At 61.6% G+C, this 13,476-nt stretch overlaps 1 protein-coding gene across 5 annotated transcripts; it reads left to right on the top strand.

Moving 5' to 3' along the window:
• The first annotated feature begins 5,582 nt into the window (after positions 1-5,582).
• Positions 5,583-11,186, top strand: LOC111940063 (myosin light chain kinase, smooth muscle-like). Of its 5 annotated transcripts, none has more exons than XM_086864780.1 (11): positions 5,583-6,525; positions 7,423-7,497; positions 7,857-8,069; positions 8,341-8,431; positions 8,553-8,756; positions 9,159-9,376; positions 9,747-9,870; positions 9,949-10,101; positions 10,274-10,394; positions 10,466-10,556; positions 10,882-11,186. In XM_086864780.1, the coding sequence occupies exons 3-11, from the start codon at positions 8,000-8,002 to the stop codon at positions 10,995-10,997; spliced, it is 1,188 nt and encodes a 395-aa protein (XP_086720906.1). In that variant the 5' UTR covers positions 5,583-6,525; positions 7,423-7,497; positions 7,857-7,999; the 3' UTR covers positions 10,998-11,186. The 5 variants fall into 5 exon arrangements, with proteins under 5 accessions (XP_086720906.1, XP_086720907.1, XP_023798387.2 ...); XM_086864781.1 differs by having other exon boundaries at positions 5,589-6,525; positions 7,857-8,015; XM_023942619.2 differs by lacking the exon at positions 5,583-6,525 and adding an exon at positions 6,818-6,897.
• The last annotated feature ends 2,290 nt before the right edge of the window (positions 11,187-13,476 follow it).

The following is a 13,476-nucleotide window of genomic DNA, read 5'->3' as shown; positions in this document are numbered from 1 at the left end:
GGCCAGCCCCGCACGAGATCGCGCTGCGGCTGGCGAGAAACGTTCAAATTCCATTTAACGCTAATTTAGATAGAAAAACAGCCCCAGCCCCCGCCCAGTAACGCAGGTGCAGCCGGAGCCCTCCGGGCCGGGCCGGGCTCCTCCGCCCCACCGGCTCAGACCCCGGGGAGGCCGCGCAGCTCCATGAGGCGCCCGGCAGCGCTCAGCTCCGGTCCCGGAGCGCTGACGGGGGAGCGGCCGGTGGCGCCGCGACACCGCCCCCCAACTAGGGCCGGCAGGGGGGCCCTATTTCCGCTCCCGGGACAGAGCCCCGACCGGCCCGCCCCCCGCTGCCGGCCCGGGGCCTCGGAGGGGACCCGGGTCCGCGTCGGGAGTAGGCCCGGCCCGGCCCCTCACACACAAAATGGCGGCGGCGGCACCGCTCCCGCTCCGCCCGCCCGGCCGCCATAGCCCCGGCCCGGCTGCGCCGCCTTCCCGCCAATCAGAAGCCGCCGCACCGCTGCGTGCGCCTCGGCGGAGCGGCCTGCGAATCGCAGAGGAAAAGGCAGTGCGCGTGTCCACCGCGAGGCATTGTGGGGGTTGTAGTCCACGCACGCGTCGCTGTGGTGGGTCCGGGCGCAGTTTTGGACTCGCCGCCCCAGGAGGCCCCGCGGCCCCACGTGGCGGGAGCTGTGTCACGGCGGTGGGCGGAGGGAGCGGGCTGGGCCCCGGCGCGGCTGGGCCCGGGCCTGCCGTGGGGGCGGAACAGCCCATACCGAGGCCTCCCGCACTCTGATGTGGCCAGCCGGGCCTTGTAGGGCCCGGAGTCACCGGAGCCCCCCGGCGGGGCTGGCAGAGCCCGCGGGGCTCCGGGAGGAGGGTTTTGGCCGGGATAGCGACATCGAGAGCCGGCCCTGAGGGCTGCTCGGCCGCGGCGGCTCCAGGGAGAGGCTCCAGGGAGTGCCTGAGGGGGTGTGTTCGGCCCCACATGAGGGTGCCTGGCTCAGGAAGGGGTGCCCAGTTCTAGGCCAGGCTTTCTCTTCAGCTGTCTGGCGTTTAACTCCCTAATGCCTCTGTCCGTCCCCAGAGCCATTCCCGGGCAGCAGATCAGGATCACAACTGGCACACTCAGATCGCAATTAGGTGGATCACAATTAGCAGACACAAACCACAATTAGCAGACTTGTCCCCTCAGCACGGTGGGAGCTCTGTGTGCTCAGGGGTGACAATTCTCCCCCCAAATCACCTGTCTGCCCAATTCCAGCTCTGCCGAGGGCTCCTCCCAGGATTATCTGGGCTCCATCACAGATCTCCAGGAGAGGAGTGACCCAAAGGGCAAAGTCCATGAGCTTTCCCAAGGGTTTCACAGGGATTTTTCCCTGCTGGTAGCACACCTTGCTGGCTGAGCCCTGTGGGGTGTGGACAGGGGGTTCAGTCAGCAGGAATTTTAAGGGAATAATGTGTCCCTGAGCGATCAGAACATGTAAAAGGCAAAAATAAGCAATACATTTTGCAAGTGAAAGGAAAAAAAGCCACCAAAACCAAAACAAAACCTCAAAAAAACCCTCTCTACAAATCTAAAAAGTCTCTCCCTTCGAAGCTGCTCATCTTAAACTCCTGTTTTCTGGAGCAGGCTGGGCCCAGGCCTTGTTTCTGTGTGACTTTTGGGAAGAACAGTTCAGGGAATGAGCCTGAGCAGCCACTTGAAGCATTTGGAATTAAGTTCTAATGTTACAAAAAGACAAAGAGGTTTGGTGTTTTTTTGTTTTCTTTTCCTGGGCTGATAAATCCCCAATCATAAATTCTCTTCCCTATGTGATTTTAATGAGTGGGGGTTAATTGTGCCAGAAGTTATCTGGCCAGGGGGTTGGTGTTGGATACAGCCTGGCTGTTCCTAAGTGGAAAAGGGGATGGGGAAGTGTAAAATGGGCCAAATCTTGGACGAGGAAGGGGACAAATCCACTTCCCCCTGGACTGTCCCAGTATGACCAGTAGTAATGGGGGCAGACCCCTTTTTGCAGAGCTTGGGGAACTGGTGATGTTGGTGCCGCATCCCAGGAAGGGGCTTTCAGGCATCAGCCCAGCATGGAACTGGGTGCCCCCAGCCCCTGGGGACTGTCCCTGTCCCCACAGGCCCTGGATGGGGATATTGGCCCTGGCACAGCCCCTCCAGAGGGTTTGTCCCTGTCCCTTACCCTGGTCTGTTTGGATCTTCCCAGGAGACATCAGGGAGGCAGAGCCACATGCTCTGGGATGCTCCTGGGACATGGGGGTTGTTCCTGGCACCCCCTGAGCTGTCAGATATTTTCCTTGTGCTGACCCATCCCTACAAGCCAGGAAACACCCATTTTTGGAGGACTTCTGTATCAGGAGCTGTGACATCAGCACTGAAGGCCACATCAGTCCCCAGCTAGTGCAGGTGGGGTTTGACTCTCAGTGTGTCCCATTTCCTGGGATTTTGTGCTGTCAGGGGGACAGAGCTCGATGACAGCCTCCTCAGCCATGGGATCCCCTGCCTGTTCCTGCCCTTCCCTGCTTGTTCTGTCCTTCCCTGCCTGTCCCTGCCCAAAGCAGGGCACAAGCAGAGCATGGAGAGGTTTGGAAGAGCCAGGAGCAGCCTGGGGTGCTGATAACCCCCACACCTCCGGGTGTTGGACTTATCTGTGAGCCCAGCTCTGGCCCTCCGTCACTCCCCCGCAGTGCCTTTAGCCATGGTGAAGCATTCTGAGGTCCCATGGGCCATTATTTGTCACCCTGTGGGTTTGTTATTGTCAGGGTCCAGAGGCAATCCCACTCCCCAGGGCGCTCCCTGGTTGTGGGAGCACCATTCCTGACTTGCTGCACCTTGCTAAGGCTGGAGGAACAGGTCCAAGGTCCCAAGGCTGCCTGGAGGAGCTGGATCAGCCAACCCCACACAGGGACAGGCGGATTTGCGAGCTGGTGCCAGAGATACTGTGGTTTATAGATCCAGATTGATTTGTTTTCCATGTATTTGGGTCTTTTCCACACCCTGGAGTGTCTGGCTGAGCACAGCCAGCCCTGACTGCCACCCTTGGGTCCTCCCACCCCTCGTGGCATCCCAAAGCCAGTGTGCTACAACCCTTTCCACACTCTCAGGAATAATTCTGGGGCAATGGATGTTTGTACAACCCTGATCCCACAGAATGGGGTTTGACTACAGCACTCAGCAACCAGGACTGGGCTCCCAGCACCCACCACCCCAACTCCCAGTGCCCTACACCCAGCTCCCCAGCACTCCTGCAGCCATATCCCAGACCTCCAGCTCCCGGCATCCATCACCCAGCATTCCATGTCCCAGCATCCCCAACTCCCCATGCCCTGGATCTCGGTGCTCCCAGCACTCCCAGCCTGCATCAGCCCCTGCTTCCAGCTCCCAGTGTTTCCAGTGCTCTCAGCACTCATCATGCATCAGCCATGACTTCAGCACCCAACTTCCCACACTCATCTACCAGTGCTCTCATTTCTACCAGCATCCTACACCCAGCTCCAGTGCTCCCAGTGCTCCCAGCAGGCATCAGCCGTCACTCCCAGCACCCAGTTCCCAGTACTTCCAGCATTACCAGCACCCATCTTCCAATGCTTTTAGTGCTCCCAGCACCCTTATCCCAGCACTTCGCACGCATCTCCCGCTGCTGCCATTTCCCAGCACCCAGCTCCCAGTGACCCCAGAGCCCCCAGTGCCCCCAGAGCCCCCAGTGCCCCCAGTGCTCCCAGTGCCCCCAGAGCTCCCAGTGCTCCCAGAGCTCCCAGTGCCCCCAGAGCCCCCAGAGCTCCCAGTGCTCCCAGAGCCCCCAGTGCCCCCAGAGCCCCCAGTGCTCCCAGAGCCCCCAGTGCCCCCCGTGCTCCCAGTGCCCCCAGAGCCCCCAGTGACCCCAGAGCCCCCAGTGCCCCCAGAGCCCCCAGAGCTCCCAGTGCTCCCCGTGCTCCCAGAGCTCCCAGTGCCCCCAGTGCCCCCAGAGCTCCCAGAGCTCCCAGTGATCCCAGTGCTCCCAGTGCTCCCAGAGCTCCCAGAGCTCCCAGTACCCCCAGAGCTCCCAGAGCTCCCAGTACCACCAGAGCTCCCAGAGCCCCCAGTGCTCCCAGTGCTCCCAGTGCTCCCAGTGCCCCCAGTGCCCCCAGTGCTCCCAGAGCCCCCAGTGCTCCCCGTGCCCCCAGAGCTCCCAGAGCCCCCAGAGCTCCCAGAGCCCCCAGAGCCCCCCGTGCTCCCAGAGCTCCCAGAGCCCCCCGTGCTCCCAGTGCTCCCAGTGCTCCCAGTGCTCCCAGTGCTCCCAGCGCTCCCAGAGCCCCCCGTGCCCCCAGAGCTCCCAGAGCCCCCAGAGCTCCCAGTGCTCCCAGTCCCCGGCCACGCCCCCCACCCGCGAGCGCAGCAGGACTCCAGAGCCAGACACGTGTGCCCCGATTGGCCCCGCCCACCGCCCCTAATAAGGACATGGCCACGCCCACAGCGTTACGCAACACGCCTGCCTCGCCCAACCCGGAAGCCCCGCTCCGAACGTCCCCGCCCCTTGCCGTAGCCCCGCCCCCAGCGCGTGCGCGCCCGGCCCCGCCCACCAGCGGCTCCCCAGCTGTTGGCCCCGCCCCCCGTGCCCCCCGTATACCCCCATGTCCCCCTGGCGTCCCCTCCCATGTCCCCCTGGTGTCCCCAGACCTTCCCAGGCCCCCTGTGCTTCCATGTGCCTCCATCCGTGGTGTCCCTCTGTCTCTGGAGTCCCTCGTGTGCCCCCATGTCCTCTGTGTCCCCCGTGTTCCTCCGATGTCCCCTGTCCCCCGCATGTCTTCTGCATCCTCTCATCTGCTCCATGACCTCTGTGGGCCCCTGTGGCTCACATGTCCCCAGTGTCCCCAGTGCCTTTCCTGTGTCCCTTTCATGTTCTCCTGGTCCCTCCAAGGCCTCTGAGTACCCTCCTGTGTCCCCATGTTCATGGTGTCCCCTGCCCTTATGTCCTTCATGTGTCCCCGTGTTCTCCGTGTGCCCCTGTGCCTCTCGAGTCCTCAGTGCCCTCCATGTCCCCATGTCACCCGTGTCCCCACACACATCTGGCACATGTGCTGAGTCTTCCTTCCCATGGAAATGGGGAGCAGGGACCGTGTGCCCCCCTGGGTGATGGGGACAGGGGCCGTGTCCCCCCTGGGATTATAGAGAGCAGTGACCACGTCCCCCTGAGGTCACTGAGCCCTGCCCTCAGGCACAAGGGGATCAAGGACAGATGGACACCCAGGACATATTGATGTGAGCCTGTCCCCCCATGCTGTCACTTAGCACCAAGGTCCACAGCTGAGCCCTGCGGTGACACCGTTTATTGTAGGACCTACAAAAAACCAGAATCTGCACAGAGGGTCCTGACTCAGCCCAAAGGTGGGGGGGGGGGGGTACACGGGTGGTCGGGGGGATCAGGGGGGTCTGGGGGGGACCCCATAGGTTTGGGACTGGGGGAGTCATCTGGGAATCCCATCCTGGCTGTGCCAGAGGATCCCCCAGTGAGATGGAGACCACTTGATTCCCAAAGCAGGATCACACAGCTGCCTGGGTGTGACCACTAATGATTCAATAATTAGAGTAACTAATCAGTTTTCTAAGGTACAGGAAAGAGGATGTCTGTGGTGGGTAAGGCACTGCTGGACATTTCCAATGGGCCAGCTTCCCAAACCCGAAAGCAAAGGTGTGGGACAGGGCCGGGTCGGTGGCCGCTAAATGAAGCGCTGGCGGTAACGAGACAATCCCAAAGGATGGATTGATCTGCTCGTCGATCCCTGGACCAGCTTTCCCTGCTGTTGGTGTCCCATGGATGTAATGCTCCATCCAGAGGGAATGCGGCTCCCGAGGGATTCACCCTCCAGCCGAGTCCCGATGCCGGCACATCCCGCAGGGTCGGGGGTGCTGCCAGCCCTGCACAGATCCCCCAGACCCCAAATCTTTGTCCCTTCCTGGCCTTTTCCGCTCCTTTTTCCGCTGTCATCGGGACCAGCGTCAGGCCAACACTGACATCAAGTGGCTGCCGGGATCCCTCGCATTCGGGGCTGTCTCTTCTGTCCGTGTGTACCGAGCTGCCCAGCACCGCCCGCCCGGCCTCATCCTGCCCCGGAGCGGGACCGAGAGGCTCCGGAGCCGCGGCCGCGGGTGCAGCGCATCCATCGCCTGTGTCCGGCCGGGCGGGATGCATCCAGCCGTGCTCCATCTGCCTGTCCCCAGCCAGGCCACCCCCGTGTCCTATCCTGTCCCCGGCAGTCGATATCCCAGCGGGGTCGAGCCGAGCGCTGCCGGCAGCGCCGAGCCCGGAGCATCCGCACATCCCCGACCCCCCGAGCCGGGGACCCCCGGGCCCGGCTCTGCCCCGCCGCTGCCGAGGTCGCGCTGACAAAGGCACAGCGAGGTCGTGGTGACCCCGCCACTGCCCTGGGGACATTTGTCCCCTACTCCCTGCCGGAGACCGTGGACTTTGTGCCGAGCCTGGGAGCGGCACCGGGACTCGTCTGGCGGCGCTGGCACGGCCCCAAATCTCCCCGAGCCCTGGCTCCGGACAGCAGGTAACCCCAGGTGACATCCCCTCTGCCCCGGCTGCACTGCCACCGGGATCCCCAGCGACCCCGGCTCTCTGTGCCGTGCCACTGCCTGACCCTCGGCTCTGGACTCAGCTCCGGGAGGAAATCACGGGGCTCTTCTCATTTTAAATCTGGGCAAACGACAGCACCGGGCGCCAGAGCGGCTGCTTTTGGGGGATAAAGCTGGGAAACACATTTTCCCTCCAAACCACCTGCTTTGGAGGCCCGGAGGAGTTTTGCAACTCCCATTCACCTTCAGCCGCTCTTCCCTGGAGCCAGGGCCGAGCTCTCCCAGGAAGCCGAAGCCCAGGGCTGGTGTTGGGGACAGCGGTGGCTCCGCAGGGACAGTGGCTGCAGGTGGAGCAGGGACGGGGAGGGCAGGTGTGGGTGCTCAACCCCTCTGCAGGAACCCACCCATGGGTGGGACAGAGGCGGGGGTTGGCCGGGGCTGGGTTGCCTGCGGATTTAACCCGTGAGAGGCCGCAGATTCTGCATTGGGAGAGCAGGGCAGAGCAGGGCAGGGCAGGGCAGGGCAGGGCAGGGCAGGGCAGGGGTCTCTGCTGTGTAATGAGGTGTGTCAGGGCTCTGCAGCCTCCCAAGCCTGGTGTTCCCCTGCCTGAGCTCCCCGTGGTACAAACGTGTCCCTGCTCGCTGCCAACCGGGGCGCTGGGGCACGATCTGGGGACAGCCCGTGGGTGGTGGGGGTTGTTTATCCCCCAGGTCCGGAAGCGCTCTGCTGGGAAGGAAAGGGAGGGGAGAGTCAGGGCTGTTCCCAGCACTGGAGCGGGAGGAATGCTCCCAGCTGCACCCTAAGACATCCCCGTATGAATGGTCCCAGTTATCCTCAGCCTCCAGCATCACCCATTCCAACTCTGTCCCCAGCTCTGTGGTGGCTCTGCAGTGACTGGGGAAGCTCAGGGACCCGCAGGTGACCCGGGACAGGAGGGACAGTGACAGGTCAGTGCTGTGACTCTCGGCTTGGGGTTTGGGTGCTGTTGCCTGACACCCTTGGGTGTCACTGTCTGTCTGCCCTGTCCTCCTCTGTCTTTCTGGGGACAGAGTGTGGAGGGGACGTGTAAGGAAGCAGCTCCTTTGCCCTACAAGTGTGGTTTTCCTGGGGATTTCCTGGCTGATGTAAGACAGCACATGAGGAAAACATCGGCCTGGAGCCCAAGGTGCTCCAGGGGATGTCTCCATCCAAAAAGGGGCCTTGCTTTAAAACCTGGCTTGGTCCCTTTGGGTCCATCAAGAGGGACCCCTCGGGGGGCAGGGGAGTGTGGGTGCTGGTGGAGGATGTTGGTGGTCTCTTGTGCCAGGGAGAAGGTGCAGAGCCCCAGGGAGCAGCTGGAGCAGAGACACGGCCATCACCTGCCCCAGCACCCTCATCCCCAGCCTGGGGGACACATCCAGCGCCTGTCCTGACTGTGCCAGCACCCTGTGAGGAGCCGGTGGCACCACCATGTCCCAGGCAGGAGGTACAGCAGAGCCCTGGGTGTGTCCCCAGGGGGGCACTGGGGACCCCAGCAATGGTGAGACCCCCATCCATCCCCCCTGTCAGCACCAATCTCTGTTCCATCCTGGCCCCATTTCTCTTGGATTTTTAATCCTAAAAGCACCTTTTCACCCGAAACCTGACTTGCAGGGTGCTGGACATGTTCTCCCCAGGTGCCATCCACACTGTGTGGGGAGGGTGGTTGGTCCCAGATGGAGCACGGGGGACACAGAAATTAGCACTGGAGGGGAAGACAATCCCCAAAGCATGAGGGATCCCTGCATGGCCCACCTTAATCCATCCTCCAGGAGCTGAGGAGGCATTTGAACACCGTGACGTGGTCATCAACAGCCAGGACAAGGTTTCGGATGTGTACACACAGCTGGAGAAGCTGGGGCAGTGAGTGAGGGTCCCATGTCCCCACCAGCTGGGGATGGCCCATGGCTGTCCTTGCACAGCCCTGGTGGGATGCAGGCAGGGGGTGGTGGCTCCTCCATCCCTCATCCTCCCTCTGTCCCAGGGGGAAATTCGGGACCGTGTACCGGCTGCAGGAAAAGGCCACCGGCAAAATCCGGGCTGGGAAATATTTCCGGACACGCACGGCGAAGGAGAAGGAGGCGGCTCGGGCCGAGGTGGAGCTGATGAACCTCCTGCATCACCCACGCCTCGTGCAGTGCCTCGACGCCTTCCAGGGCCCCGCCGAGCTGGTGATGGTGATGGAGTAGTGAGTGGTGGGGCAGTGCTGGGCTGTGCAGGGGGAGCACTGAAGGTGGGGAGGGGTCCCTGTGCTGTGGGGTGTGGGATGGATGTGGAACCTCGTGACTCTGGAGTTCTGAGTGGTCAGGGCATCCCAGAGTGCTGAGTCTGGGTTCTCTGGTGGGGCTTCCCCTCCTGGGGCTGTGAGATCCCAAAGGGTCCCCAGCACCTCGTTGTCCCCAGTGTGGCAGGTGGGGAGGGGTCCCTGTGCCATGGGCTGCTGCTGTGGGGTGGATGGGGAACCTGCAGCTCCTGGAGATAAGGGTGGAGAGATGCTTCCCAGAGTTCTGAGTCTGGGCTCTCTGGTGGGGCTTCCCTCCCTTGGGGCTGATGAGACCCCAAAGGGTCCCCAGCACCTCATTGTCCCCAGCGTGGAGGGTGGGGAGCTCTTTGAGCGCATCGTGGACGACGACTTCGAGCACACGGAGCCCAGCAGTGCCCAGTACGTGCGGCAGATCCTGGAAGGGCTGCAGTTCATGCACGGCCAGGCCATCGTCCACCTCGACCTCAAACCCGAGAACATCGTCTGCGTCAGCCCCAGCAGCCACTGGATCAAGATCATCGACTTTGGCTTGGCACGGAAACTGGGTGAGCAGGGAGGGGCTCCTGGAGGTCCAGGGCAGGGACTGTCACTGTCACAGGGACAGGATCTGGCCTGGCACAGCAATGAGGAGCTTGGTGTCCTCCTGCCTGGTACACCAAACCAGGGCCTCTCCTGGTAAGCACACGATGCTCTGGGGACAGCTGTGTCCCCCCAGTCCTGCTGCTGAGGTGGGGACCCCCAAGGCCCCCATGCCTGTGGGTGTTTGGCAGAGCACAAAGCTGCTCTAGGAGAGCACCAAAGCCTGCAGTCAGCCGTGGATGGTGACAGCTCCACCTGGGCATGGGCGTTCATCCACCTGGGGCACGTCCTCTGTCCCAGGGAGATCCCAACTGGCCTCCTGCATCCTCTCTGCAGCTCCAGACACCCCTGTGAAGGTGTTGCACGGCACTCCCGAATTCATGGCTCCAGAAGTGGTCGCCTTTGAGCCCGTGAGCTTCTCCACAGACATGTGGAGCGTTGGTGTCATCTGCTACATCCTGTGAGTGCCCTCCTGGGCAGGGCAGGCTGGGCTGGAGCGGGGCTGAGCTGTCACTGATGCTCTGGGTCACCCCTTCAGGCTGAGCGGGGAGTCGCCCTTCCAGGGGGACACCGACATGGAGACACTGAGCAATGTCACAGCTGCCCAGTGGGACTTTGAGGAGGAGATCTTCTCGGAGATCTCCCAGCAAGCCAAGGACTTCATCAGCCAGCTGCTGCAGAAGGACCCCCGGTAGGGCCTGGGGGTGGCTGTGGGCAGCTCAGCTGGAGCTGGGCTGGATTTTGGAGTGCTGAGGGGCTGGGCAGGGGAGAGCTCTGCCTGTTTGCTGGAGGGGACACTCCAGGTGAGGGTCTGAGGGTGGAGCAGCCCCCTGTGACCCCCCCACCCCCCCTGTGTGCTGCAGCCGGCGGCTCCCGAGTGCGGGGGCTCTGGTGCACCCCTGGCTGCAGCAGCCCCAGCCCAGCAGCCCCAAGGCGCTGTCCAAGGAGAGGATCAAGCAGTTCCTGGCACGTCGGAAGTGGCAGGTACCTGGTGGCATGATGGGGGTGGGGATGGGAATGGCTGAAGGGCTCAGTGCCCATTCTCTGCCCTGCAGAAAACAGGGAAAGCCCTGCTGGCTCTCAAGAGGCTGACCCTGCTGTCCCAGAGCCCGGAGGGGAAGGCATCAGAGGCTCAGGATGAGGAAGGTGATGGCCCCTGAGGTGCTGTTCCCAGTGCCCCTCCCAGCCCGTTCTCTTTGCTTTGCCATCTCCACCTTGTGCTCCACCAGCTCCTCCTCTTTTTGCTCCACCCTGGGTGCCACTAAACACCCAGACATGGCCCCACAGTGGCATTTCTGCTCCAGGGCCCAAGTTCTCTCCGTCCTCATCCCTGTGGGGCCGTCTCTGATGCAGCCTTGGGCTCATCCCACTCTGTGTGAGCCCGAGCTGATCCCCACGGGTCCCTTCTGCACCTCCAGCATAGGGGAGAGGTTGGATCCAGCCAGCTCCTCACTCTGCCCATCTCCTGCAGGCCTGGAGAAGGAGCAGCCCTCTGGGGCTCTGCCCCAACGAGGTCCCAGCCCCTCGGAGCTGCTGACAGAGCAGGAGGAGGAGGATGGTGGGAGCATTGCAGCCTCAGGGCAGTGACAGCGTGGCCCTGTCCCCCCCATCCTGGATCACCTGGAGAAGATGGGGATGGTGCCCCCTCCAGCAGCTCCCACAGTGCCCTGGCCAGCCTGGAGCAGACCCAGACCCCCCTGTGGGTGAGCTCTGGGGTCCCAAGGTGTCCCTGCAAGGAATCCAGGCACCACCAATAAAGCACTGACAATCTCTGCACTCCTTTTGCTGGTCCTTTTTGCCCCAAACTCACTGGGACAGGAAAGAGCTGCTCCAGCTGTGCCCACCCTTTGGGAGCTGGGCTCAGGCTCTTGCCCACCTGGATATTCCTCAGAGTATTCCTCCCTTACCAGGGGGTTGGCATCATGGCCTGAGCTCACACGAGCCAGGATCAGCCTTGAGGCCTCTGGTCTCATTTCTGGGCCAGCTCTGGCTGGACACTGCTGTGGGACCTCCAGCCTTGGCCAAAGGAGGCAGAATCTGGGAGATCTCAGTGTCTGGGAGCCCTGGGGAAGAACAAGCCCAGGCAGCAGGGTGTGCTGGGGGACACCCAGCTGGGACAGAGATTGGGCTGGGGGTCCTGCTGGGCACTGGGGTGACCATGAAGCATCAGTGTGCCCTTGGCAAGAGGTGAATGGGACCCTGGGCTGCAGGAGGAGGGAGGGATTGTTCCCAAATTCAGCAAGGCCACCCCAGCAGGATTGTGCTGTGATCTGGGACCCCACTGCAACAGTGACAAGGGGTAGTGTCACACAGGGGACAGTTGGGACAAGGATGAGGCAAAACCTGGAGTCCCTCACACGTAAGGAATGTCTGGGAGGATTGTTCAGGGAAGAGAAGGCTCAGAGGTGTCTCATCACCTCACATCAATACCTGAAGGGAGAATGGAGCCAGGCTCTTCTCAGCAGTGCCCAGAGTCCATGGGCACCACCAGAAACACCTCAGGAAACCTCAGGAAAACCTTTCTTTGCTGTTGTTGGAGCACTGGCACGGGTTCCCCAGGGCCTCTGTGTGCTCTTTACCCTTGCAAATATTAAAAATCTGTGCAGGCACAGTCATGGGGCCCCTGCTGGAGCAGAGATGTGGACCAGGTGCCCTCCAGAGGCTCCTTCCAGCATTAACCAGTGTGTGATTCCATGGAAACTCTCCTCCTGCTGAATCAGGGCTGGGGGCTGCTCTCCTCCAGCCCCTGCTGATGCCAGAGGAGCTGCCCTGCCTGGAGCAGCCCAGCACCGGGGTCCAGCTGTGCCAAATAATGCACAGCTGCAACCAACCCTTCCTCCTCCTCTTCCTGGAGCAGGGGTGAGGAGGAAATTGTTATTTTTATTAAACAGAACCGAATCCACCCACCCACGCTATGGGGGACACGGCTGGGAGCCACTCACGGGACACGGCTGAAAGGGACACCAAGCCCTGGGAGCTGCTGCTGGAGCAGTGATGACAAATCTGCTCTGGAGAATTTGCTGGACCCTCTGGAAGCTGGTGGCCATCACAGCAGGAGGATCCACAGCAGGAATTGGCATGCTGCAGCCTCCAGAGATGGTGGAGCAACCCTGAACCCCTTGGCTGGGGGCACTGTGGCTCTGCTCTTGGGCTCCTGCAGAGGGATGTGTCACCTCCCTGTCCCCTCGTGCTGGGACAGACAATTCAAGTCAGCCCAGCTTTATCAGTGCCCAGGCCTGACTTGAATTTCTGTGGCAAAGGCCTGTTCCTGTTAATAATGCCCGTGGCTGATGGGTCCATCTGAGCACGGGAAGCAGGAGAGCTCTGGGGGGTGGCAGATTGTCACACGCCCTGCTGGGGCTTGGTGCTCTTATCTCTCGTTGGAAGTGAAGGATGAAATTTAAGAAGGAACTTTATTTGGAAACTTGTGGATGGACCTGCTGCTGGAGATGGGGGAGAGCTTTTGGAAATTCCCAATGTTTCCTGGAGCAGAGGAGGCTCAGGGGGCCCTTGTGGCTCTGCACAAGTCCCTGGCAGGAGGGGACAGCCAGGGGGGTCAGGCTCTGCTCCCAGGGAACAGGGACAGGAGGAGAGGGAACGGCCTCAGGCTGGGCCAGGAGAGGTTTAGATCGGATATTAAGGAAAATTTCTTCCTCCAAAGGGTTGTGCAGCCCTGGCCCAGCTGCCCAGGGCAGTGGTTGGGTTTAAAAGCTGTAGGGATGTGACACTTGGGGACAGGGGTCAGTGGTGGCCTCAGCAGCGCTGGGGAATGGCTGGACTCCATCTCAGAGGGCTTTTCCAACCTGAATGACTCCGAGATTGCTTGCAGGGTCCAGCACCTGTGAGAGCCATCCTGACAGAACTCACCTGCTTCCTATTGCTCCCATTTTCAGCAGGAGCCGTGGATTCCCTGCTCCTGAAACTCCTTAGAAACAAATAAACAAACAAAAATATTCCATATTCTTCCCACAGCATTTCCCATCCCAGAGTAACACAGGGAGGCTGAGGAAACCCTTTCCCACACATCCCATCCTGGTTTCTACCCTCCATCTATTCCATGTTTTCC

The sequence above is a fragment of the Cyanistes caeruleus genome, chromosome 27 (assembly GCF_971803275.1).
Source record: "Cyanistes caeruleus chromosome 27, bCyaCae1.hap1.1, whole genome shotgun sequence".
Taxonomy (NCBI): domain Eukaryota; kingdom Metazoa; phylum Chordata; class Aves; order Passeriformes; family Paridae; genus Cyanistes; species Cyanistes caeruleus.
Note: the sequence above shows the minus strand (reverse complement) of the source record. Positions and strands in the feature narration are given on the sequence as shown.

Bases quoted from the DNA above. Each gene is read 5' to 3' on its own strand.
- LOC111940063 (XM_086864780.1), top strand. From the start codon at position 8,000: ATGTCCCAGGCAGGAGGTACAGCAGAGCCCTGGGTGTGTCCCCAGGGG. The intron at 9,871-9,948 runs GTGAGTGCCCTC...TCACCCCTTCAG, and splicing joins GGTGTCATCTGCTACATCCT to GCTGAGCGGGGAGTCGCCCT. The intron at 10,102-10,273 runs GTAGGGCCTGGG...TGTGTGCTGCAG, and splicing joins CTGCTGCAGAAGGACCCCCG to CCGGCGGCTCCCGAGTGCGG.